The sequence below is a fragment of the Cebus imitator genome, unplaced genomic scaffold, assembly GCF_001604975.1.
Source record: "Cebus imitator isolate Cc_AM_T3 unplaced genomic scaffold, Cebus_imitator-1.0 Scaffold173, whole genome shotgun sequence".
Taxonomy (NCBI): domain Eukaryota; kingdom Metazoa; phylum Chordata; class Mammalia; order Primates; family Cebidae; genus Cebus; species Cebus imitator.
Genome location: NW_016107488.1, coordinates 3,674,866 through 3,685,904, shown reverse-complemented (window position 1 = coordinate 3,685,904; position 11,039 = coordinate 3,674,866). Strand labels below are relative to the sequence as shown.

Sequence of the window (11,039 nt, the reverse complement as noted above, 5' to 3'; positions counted from 1 at the left end):
AAAAAAAAAGAACTCAGCTCCTTACATGGACTTTGGTAGAGGTCAGAAGGCAGCAAGGTTTGGATTATTTTAAACCTTCGGGAGTAAGGTTTAGGTTATTCTCTCACCATTGTAGACTTGCATTTATTTCTGCTATAACCCATGGTTCAAAAGCATGCATTTTAGAACATATTTAGATTGATTAAACATATTTTACCCCTAAAATATAATAAAATGAATCTAATTTGCGGCATATGGTAGGTGGCATGCTACTTCTACTAAAAATGTCTGTTTTAACCAAGATGGTTTATTTTTGAAAATGAACAAAGACATTATTGCAAATATTAATCTTCCTTATGTACTTACAATTTATTGTTTTTCTGACATTTGCATTTTATACATAACCTGAGTTTAATAGTCATACTTAGTGAAGATTAAAAAAATTGGAGATGATCAACTCACAAGATCTTTCTTAAGAACTGTATCACTGTATAACAAAAAAGCAAATGATGGTTGCTTTGGATATTACCTTGTTTGGGAAGTACCAATTATAAAATTCTCTCTATGTTTTTATGTATCAGATTTCTGTTTCACAGCTAACAGGTCAATCATCAATTCAACAATCCTTTCTCTTACTCAGCAATCCTTTTGCCCACTCTTTCTTTCATCCATTCTTTAGTTTATTCTCTTAACCATCCCGTTCATCCACTCAACAAATATTTATTGAGTGCTACTATGTTCCTGGTGCTGCACCAGGTGCTGGGTTGCAGCTATGACTAAGACATGGGCCTCTCCTTCTAGGAGCTCAATCTAGTAGGGGGGAAAAACATACATGGAGTAAACTAATACTTTAGAGTAAACTAATACTTTATAATGCAATGTGATCAGTGTAAACACAAAATTTCATACAGAGTACACACAGAGTACAAAAGTACAGAGACAGTAGGCTAGTAATTACATATTATAGATGTGAGAAGTTGAAAATACTGCATCTACATTGGGTTTTGAAAGCTGAGAATTGGAATGCCTGGTCTGTAAGAGGGGTACTGGCTCCCAGACAGGGGAACAGCAAATGCAAAGACTAGCAGATATAAAATAACATGATGTTTCAGAACTAAAGAAAATCTGGTGTCATTAGAATCCACAAGAATCACAGTTTCTTCCCTTTTGATGATGTAGATAAAATATGCTAACTTTTGGCTGGGCGCTGTGGCTGACGCCTGTAATCCCAGTACTTTGGGAGGCTGAGGCAGGTGGATCACGAGGTCAGGAGTTTGAGACCAATCTAGCCAACATAGTGAAATCCCATCTCTACTAAAAATACAAAATATTAGCCAGGTGTGGTGGTGTGCACCTGTAATCCCATCTACTTGTGAGGCTGAGGCAGGAGAATCACGTGAACCCGGGAAGCAGAGGTTGCAGTGAGCTAAGATCATACCACTGTACCCCAGCCCAGGCGACAGTATGAGACTCCATCTCGGGGGGAAAAAAAATTTGCTAACTTTTTGAAATCTGAAATCAATCTCATTCTCCATGATTCCTAAAATAATCCAGATGGTAAAATCAATCCACCAATTCTTTTACCTTAGAGTACCATTACTTTAGCATGAAGATGTTTCCATCCAGTTGCTACTTTTCTCCTTTCACAGATCCTTCCCTTGCCTCCCCTCTCCTGGCACCTGCCATCTAGCAGGAAGCCATTATGGTTACAATGATCATCAAACTTCTGGTCACCAGTGGGTGGCAACAGCAACATGGAATACATGTTGGTCCAGGGTTTTGTCTGTGGTATTCAGCTGATAGCTAACACATTCCTGAGTTCTTAGGAAAAGCTAAATAGCTGTTTTAGGCAAAGGAGATGGGCAGCAGCAGGAAATTTATCTGATGCATTTCCTATGAAGAAGTGGGTGGTCATTTATGCTGGATTTCACTTCTTTCCTTTTTGGGCTCTTTGGCTTATTTTATTTAATGGAAGGAGCTACATATATTAGAGACTCACTGAATGTTTAGGACCTGGAGGTCATTACATTGGCCTGATTTATGAATTGAAGTCACTAGCAGACAACAAAAAGGCAAACTAAGTATCATGTGGAAGGGATTAAGGTGATTTTATTAACACACTTACAAATCTGGAAATATTCTGTTAAGGATAATAACGGTATTAACAGTGGTCTTTCCCTAATAATTACAAATAAATGGTTTTATTCACAATTTCATGAGCTAGAACTCTCACTGTATTCTTTTTATCACCAGAGAAAGAGAACTGACATATGAATTTACTAACTGAATTTACTGACAAACTGCCAGGTAATGGAATAGGTGCTTTCCTATGAGGAATACTAGGATGCAAACTTTTAGATGAAGGGAAAGGTGGGGGGAGGAGAATACAACCTTGAAAGCAGGTATTACTATTCCCCTCCTGTACACTGAGACACTGAGTCAGAGGTTAAGTACTCTGTCAAGTTAGTAGTAGGCTGTTTTTGCAGCTCTATTATATTTTTGAACAAGTAGCAAAAGGAGGCAGAATTGTGAATGTTTTAGAGCAGGAGCTCTGAGATCAGTTGGCATGGACCCAAGGCCCAGATCTGTCACTAATAACCTTGGGAACTTCACCTCTCAAAGCCCCAGTTTCCTTATCTGGAAAAAAAAATGGAGATGATGGATCTGTATGGGGTTGTCACTGGGACTTAGTGAGATAATGCACATAAATGCAAGGGAAGCACCTGGCACATAGTGCCATAGTGAGCGCTCAACAAAAGTCAGTGCTATTATTTTCAAAAAAGTAGCACACACTGGTGTGTGATGAGTTCTTTCAGCATACTGAGAACAAGAGAGAGCTGGAAGCCAAGGTCTCACTGAGTTCTGACACCTACTCCATTGTGTCAAAATGAATAACAACAGCGAATCATGATTAATGTGACAAATACCAGAGTAAAACATTTCCTATAGTTTAGCCAAAACTTCAGCTTACTTTAGTATGATGAACGTGAAGAAAAAAGAAATTATCTTCATAATTGTGTTTTATAATAGACTGCAACTAATTTTAATTTCTTTCTTACGACACTTTGTGAATTTAGTGGATTTCATTAGCTTTCTAACTTTGCTTTACTTTGGTGGGGGGTGGTGATAAGGAAGAGAACTGGGGAGACATAATTCACTTCATATATGATATATATCCAGGTCAGTTCCTAATAACTACTGAACCACAAATGCAATTATATAAGGTAGTTTGTCTTATATCAAACTATGGTTTTGATTACATACTATTTTATTATGGATCCTATTTCAAGCTAAAAGTCTTTTTCTTTTCTTGCAGTTTAATAACACAATGTTTGTAACTACCATTTATTTAATGCTCATTAAAGACTGTGCACTATGCTAAGTGCTTTATAATATTTTATTCAACTCTTTCAACTAACCATTAGGTAGGTATTATTGCCCCCATTTTATTGATGAGGAAATTGAGGCTCAGTAGGATTGAGCAACGTAGCCAAGGCCACACAGTTTAGAAACTGACAGATTTGATTTAAATCCACATCTCTCTGATTCCCAAACCTGCCAGTGACATTGCCAGATCCATGCTGGCTGATAAATACAAGTCTTAATCACTTATTTCCAACCACTAGTATGAGATAAATTTAAAGTTTATTTGGAAAAGAACATATTCACTGTGTATTTTACCTTTTTCCAAGTACAACTGCTCCTGGGTCTTGAGATTTTGCCTCCAGCTCCTGAACTTCATCGACCAATGTTTTAAAGGCAGTCCTTTTGATCCTGCAAAAAGAAAAAAAAAAAAAGGGATTTGCATGGAAATACTCTTGTGAAGACTTTACAGAACTAGATGTCTGGCTTATTATCAAGGCTGCTGACAAGGTGCAACAGTAACAAGAGTACAAGCAGTTTTTCAACAGAATCTTAAAAATTACCATAATTTTGAGCATTAATATAGAAATTATATGGTTTTAAAATAAATGATGGTTTAGGTTTACAATATTAAAACTCTCATAATTATTTAAATAAACATGTAATAAATGCTATCTTTTTTGGGGGAAGAGATAAGATTTTAAAACTTATAACCCTTGAAAAAAATTAGTAATGTTTTCATTTTATATATGTTTGGAATCAGGCAAGGAAAACACTTCTTTTTATATTAATAAAAAATGTGTTTGGAAATAGTACAATTTTCTTCTACTACTCTGTATGGGTTTTGGGGCTGTTTCTAAAAATCATGCTCCCTGATGTAATTTTCTCCAATGCCATATACTTTTCTCTGTTAACTGAAACTACCTGCTTTACTTCTCATTTAGTCTTTTAAACTAGTTTTCTAGTTCCTGAATCACCCCTTCCTTATTTAAAATTAAGTAATATTACCAGTCCCTATCCTGCAAACTCTACATGCTTGAGTTGATGTTACAAAGAGAGAAATCTGAGAATTAATATGCATCCATATTTTTCTGTATAGAACAGAGTATGTACTTACACCTTGTACACCACATCAAGGAGCAGAGACGCCACAGGGATGAATAACAAGCCCATCCAAAAGACTCCGGAACTGAACAACATGGCTGCCTGTGTAAACCGGCAGAAACAACATAACTTTAAAATAAAAAAACACATAATTTGTGTTTGGTTTTTATGTAATTTTAAATAAAACTATTTTAACAATATCATTCTATAAGAGAGTATACAACTCTGAATTCCAAGTTATGAAATTAACTTAGAATACAGAAATAAATTTTTGAGCAAATTTAAAATATAATCTGGATTAAATTCTCTTATAATAATATGTGGTATAAAATAAATCATTATTAGAAACTAAATTTACTAGTTCTGGCAAATGAAAATTACTTTTGTACAATTATAGGATATTAAAAATCATCCAGATAAATCATGATTACAGTATAATCAAACTAAGATACCTACAAAAACAACAATTTGATTATTTTTGGCTAATATTAGGTAGGAATAATCTTAATTTTTGTTCAGTGATTTATGTAACTGGTATTGGTGCACAGCTGTTATTGCTAAAGTCAAGCCAATATCTTGTATGTAAAAGCCAAATAAAAGTATATTAAATATAACTTTAATAATTCCTTTATATTAAATACCAAATTGCTGTATTAGAGCTTTTTAGGGTTGCAAAAAAAAAAAGATTCTATAACTTAAAAATAAATTCTATTATTTATTTGCAATTATAACAAAATATATCTTTGTAATATAGTTAGATTACACAGAATTTAAAAGGAATAGTATTATACAATAAAAAAGCAAAATAAATATTTTGGTTTCACTTCTTTTAATCTGTTTATTAAGAGTACATTTTCAGTATCTATTTAAATCCATAAAGGTATGGTTCTAATTCAATTAAAAAGTAGCCAACTAATGCACACACATTTAGGTTCTACTAAAAATCACACAAAATTAAAAAAAGTTCAGGTATGGTTCAGGAATTAAAAATAACCTAGAGTTTAATTATTCTAGGCAATTTCACAATTACACTTAAGTAGTCTTAATCAGTCCTTATGACACATGCAGATTATGAATTTTAAATTATATTTCAGATTACCTATTCATTCTGACTCTCAATTAAGAACTAGGAACTGCTGTTTAAATTTTTTTCTGCATTGACATGAGCTTATCCATACAGATCGTAGGTTCAAGGAAACTAAGATTTTTCACCATGTAGAAGTGAATAGCTCTAAATGCTTTTAAAATAAAAACATGCTATTACAAAGAATTCCAGAAAATAAGTTTTGCCACGTGGGTTCAATGAAATAGCAACCATATTCTAGACACCAACAAGGTGAAACATATTCACATAAAAGTCACTTTATTTAATAAGCAAAACATGATCTTTGACATGTTTGTTGACATCAAACAGTGCAAACCAACAATAACTCTGTAATAGGAAATGTCTATCAAGCCAGTGGATTTTCTTTAGTTTGAAAGAAGCTTTCTAGTAAGGTAACAACTGTAAAAAACCAATTTCTCCTTCTGGGGGGAAAGGTAAGATAAGAATTCCAAGGCATGTAACTGAAAATACCACACTTACTTGGCTTAATTTTAATATATTTTAATTTGGTGGGGGCGGGGGCAAGAGAAGGAGGATTTATTCTTGCCTTCGCCACCTCGTATTAAATGTCCACCGATGGAAAAGGCAAAAGTGGTGGAGATTCAAGGCTGCTAATTCTGACCATTGTGATGCTAACGACGGACGGAGGAGTGACTGGCGCCCCACCATTCAGTCCACCAGCCTTTGGCTTTACAAACGAACAACATGAATTGAGGGGAAAAAAGTTTTTCTGCGTCATATCTGAAAGCCTGTCAGATTTTTTTTTCTTTTGCAGAGTTAATCCAAACCTAAAAGATTTAAAGCCGACATTCGCATTAAAGACAGAGAGTCTCTTTGTATTTTTTGGATGAAGAGAGAGGAAGAATAAAATCCCACAGAGGTATTTCCTTCCTTTCTGTATAAGAAAGCTCCCCCTCACTCCGAAGAAACCAGTTTTGTCTTTAACTTTTCACATTTCCCCACTCGCAGGCAGGTCAGCTGGGAAAAGACGAAGGGATCCTGAGACAATGGTGGTAACAGGAGCAGCCTGTTCGGGGCTGGGCTCCGGTTCCCTCCGAGAGCAGTTTGCAAATTGCTCCTAATGTGGGAGACCGGTGCACCAGGCCAAGTGGCCCCCACTGCCCCTCCTAGAGGCCCTGTGAAACCAAATGGAATCTGCCACAAAAGTGGCTCCCAGGGGACTTGAGAAGGGATCAGCTGAGGAAGCTGCAAAGCTGGTAACTGGAGGGCACAGGCCCTGTGTGGGGAACAAGCAATCGCTTGTCTCTGCAGAGGGAGGTTGGCTCAAAATCGAACCACTGGGTCTTCAAAAATAAAGCAACGCTGCCTGAAAATGCAACTTGCAACAGAGGAATTGTTCTGAAATTTCTGTGTGAAGTTTCAGAGAACGAATGTTTGAGAAAATACGAGTTTATGTGCATTTGGCCAAGCCAAGGGGCATGACGGGTATAAGCGGTTTACCTTCTGACCCACATGGCATGATCTGTTAGCACCTATGTTCCCACACCAGACAGAAACTCTTCTTCATCTTCAATGTGCCCAAGTTCAGACACATAAGGGAGAGAATTCAAGTGTGTCACCTGCCTACAAGCCTTTAACAACGTGGTTCTTCAGTCTACTTCTATGTGCTTACACTGTCAGTATCAGAGTGACATGCTGTGACTTTTACTCATGGAAATGTATAGACAGCTGAAACAGAAGGCCGTTTGGCAAACCCTAAGACTGTCTCCATGGACCCCAGTTGAAGCAGGTCTGGAAGTGGTCCTGGCACTGCCCTTCCCAGCTAATCAGACATTTGAGAAGTAACTTCTCAGTATCGGTTTCCTCAGCTGTACAGTGGATTGTAAGAATTAAACTCAATAATGTTTGTAAAGTGGCTATATAGTGCTGATTATTAATAAACTTTCTTCATTTCAATTGTCAAATGTCTTTAAGTGCACTAGTGTCTTGTTTTTTCCAGTGATCTGTCCCATGAACTTCATGGAAGAAAATTTTTATGACAATATCAAATTAACTGTAAATCAATTTACAGATTTTATGATTAATATCACAACATATGCTTGTCTTATCTGCGATTTTAAAACGCAATGCTGAAACATAGGCCAAAGTGCCATTCAACTCAATTTGCCAATTTAGGAAATGGAGAAAAGTAATTTTTTCAAAGAAATTATTAACTACATAGGCATAACAGATTAATTTTGGAAGGGAAAATTATTCAGAAAATAGTGCTTCAACACATTATTTTTTGGAAGGGAGTGCAGTAAGAGAAATGAGTAACTTCCAGAGGGGTTACATTAACGTTGGCAACAACAAAAAACCAAGAAGTGATTATTTATTAAGTGTCTGGACAAAGCCTTACATAAAGGCTTTTAAAGCTTAAAAACAGTGAGAAACAGTGAAAGGATGCTTTAAAGAACTGATTCACGAAAATGTAGAACTTCTGTGTGTTCGAAAAAATAACTAAAAAAGTAAACAATAAAAAACTGGGAGAATGACTACTACAAATACATGAAATTCTGGGTTAATATCTGATCAGAAAAATAGCCCACCTATCTTCATAAGAATAGCTGCAATCTCAAGAGACAGGGAAAAGACCTGAAAAGGTATTCATAAAAGCAGCAGCACGTAATCAACAGCATGGAAAAGTGTTGAGCCATTTTGCAGTCCTAGAGAAACACTGACAAATTAGATTAGATTTTAAAAATTCAGTATCACAGTTCGGTGGAGTGAGTGGTGTATGGTGGAACAGGTAATTGTAGCAATTTATATTCCCACCAGCAATGAAGTAGCCTTTGGAAAAGGTAACTGGCAATGTGCACCAACACCACAAACATTTATTCCTATTAATTCGATAATTCCATTTCTGAACTATGTGTTAAAATGAGGTCCAGCTTTTGCTAATCAGTATCTCATGAAACTGTCCTGTGGTTGCTAATCCTGAAAGCATCCCCTCAAAGGGCCCATTGCCAGAGATTTAGTAAAGGTGAAAAGAAACCACAGCAGCATCCTCTTGGAGAGTCACAGCGCAGAGTAGCACAAGGCTTCAAGAAGTCAGAGTAGGCTGGACATGCGGCTCACGCTTGTAATCCCAGTACTTTGGGAGGCCGAGGTAGGTGGATCACTTGAGGTCAGGAGATCGAGACCATCCTGGCCAACATGGTGAAACCCTCGTCTCTACTAAAAATACAAAAATTAGCTGGGTGTGGTGGCATGTGCCTGTAATCCCAGCTACTTGGGAGGCTGAGGCAGGAGAATTGCTTGAACCTGTGAGACGGAGGTTGCAGTGAGCGGAGATTGCACCACTGCACTCCAGCCTGGCAACAGAGCGAGACTCTGTCCCACAAAAACAAAAACAAACAAAAAGTCAGTATAAAGCACCCTACTGAATAGTTTTTTTAAACCAAGGTTTCCTTAAGTCATCTACTTATTATGGAACACTTTCCCCCATATCCTTCTTAAAAATATTCCACACAACTAATTTTGGGGAAAGCAAATATTGGTTGTGGGTTGTTTTAAATAACAAAATACTAGTTAAAGCTAACAGAGCACTATGTGGCTGATTAGGCAAATGTGCATCCCTAGGTCAGAATGTTATCCAAGCTGTTGAAGATATTCACAGATTGTAATGATCAGAAAATTGATAGTTAGAGTCTTGAAGGGAAAGGTAAACTGCCCTGGTATTCTCCCAGAAGCCTTCTGTTAGCACACAAACACCGTCCCTGGAAGGATTTGCAGTTTGTATCATCATCTATATGGAAATCAGCCACAAATCACCCGTGGCTTAGATTTCTCACCGGAATTTGAAGCACAGACTAGACTATTGAGCTCCAAACTTGCATGTTGCACAGGCACCTCAAACCTCACACATCCCACACTGAACACACACTGTCTTCCCTCCAAAGCCTGCTTTACTTTAGCACAAGCTATTCAGGGAATGGTGTCATCCTTGGCTGCCCAAGACAGAAACCTGCGCCCTATTCCTGAATTGGCTTTTTACCCTACCTCTAGTATTTCACCAGGTTCTGTTGTGCTTTAGCATCTTCAGATTCACCTATCCCTTACCAACTCTGCCACCATTATCCCAGTCCAAAAAATTTGCCTGTCCTTCTAGCTGTCCTGACTTCAGAAATACTTTGCTTCTAGCTGTTCACACTGCAGCCAAAGAGATATTTCCAAAAGGCAAATTCGATGTTAGCAGTTCCTGGGTTAAACCCTTTCTGTGGCTTCATACTGTCTTCAGAATAGAAAACAAAATATTTAATAAGATTTCAAGACCTTTCTATCTGACTTCTGATCACTTTGCCAATATCATCTCTCAAGCCAGTCCCATCTCTTGCTACATATAACGTGTTTCAGTTCCTGGAAGGCACCCATGCTCACTCTTATGCTTGGGCCTTTGCACCTGTGATGCCTACTGCTTCTTTGTTTTCCCCTCAGATGTTACTTCCTTCCTTAGACTCAGAGGACACGACTTGGGCTTCCATTATGTTGGTACCTATCACCCATTTTCTAGTTGCTCATTCATCTTGTTAGACTATATGCTCTCTTAATTCTCACGATGCAAGTGCTTAGCCACCAATCAGATGTTCAATAATTTATGCATAAATATGTTCTCACAACCTAGTGTTGTAGAAACTAAGTGAAAAACAACAGGGACTGGGGACCCTGTTCCTGAGATCTGGTGGTTACGGTCTGCTTAGTTTTCTTGTGTTCTGGCAAGGGGTTATTCTAGGGGGAGTTATTGCTAGATAACAATGTATTTTAGGGAGAGGAGTTGATTTAACTCCGCAACTATCCTTTTCCAAGTGTAGGTTGCCTTTTGTGTTAAAGGTTGAGGGATGTGCATTAAAAGCTAAATATGTTAAACTATCCCCACCTCCCAGTCTGAATCATCAGAAATATTTCAATGAATCCAAGAAAGGTATGAAACCTGGAAATAAAAGTGGTTTTTGTTTGTTTGCTTGTTTTTGCGGTTGTGGGGAGGTGAGGAAGAGCTATAGAACAGGCAGGAAGAGAAGGAAGTACCAGCATTAACAAAGATTTTAAGTAACTACACAGTATGAACACTTTGCAATGTCAAAGAAAAAGAAGTAGAATATGAAATCCCAGTCTTCCTCCTCTAGGGAAATACAAACTTTATCCTTCTGGCTGCTCTGGCCAAAATACTCAAGTCATCTTTGTTCCCCTTTTTCTTTAGAGCTGCGCATTCAATTTACTGGCAAATCTCACTGGCTTGACTTAAAAAAATTCACACACCAATGTTCATAGCAGCACTGTTCACTACAGCCAAAGGGTGTAAACAACATCAACAGATGAGTGGATAAGGAAAATGTGGCATAGTCATACAATGGATTAAGCTTTAAAAGACATGAAATTCTGAGGCCGGGCACGGTGGCTCAAGCCTGTAATCCCAGCACTTTGGGAGGCCGAGGCGGGTGGATCACGAGGTCAAGAGATCGAGACCATCCTGGTCAACATGGTGAAACCC

General features: G+C 37.5%; 1 protein-coding gene across 7 annotated transcripts in view; it reads right to left on the bottom strand.

Moving 5' to 3' along the window:
- Positions 1-11,039, bottom strand: part of ATP8A1 (ATPase phospholipid transporting 8A1) — a 248,531-nt gene that overhangs the window by 10,869 nt on the left and 226,623 nt on the right. For all 7 annotated transcript variants that reach the window (XM_017544905.2, XM_017544903.2, XM_017544902.2 and 4 more), the window contains 2 exons: positions 4,460-4,548; positions 3,661-3,753 (listed from right to left, as the gene is read on the bottom strand). In XM_017544905.2, coding sequence (XP_017400394.1) covers positions 3,661-3,753; positions 4,460-4,548 — 182 coding nt within the window. The remainder of the gene's footprint in view (positions 1-3,660; positions 3,754-4,459; positions 4,549-11,039) is intronic.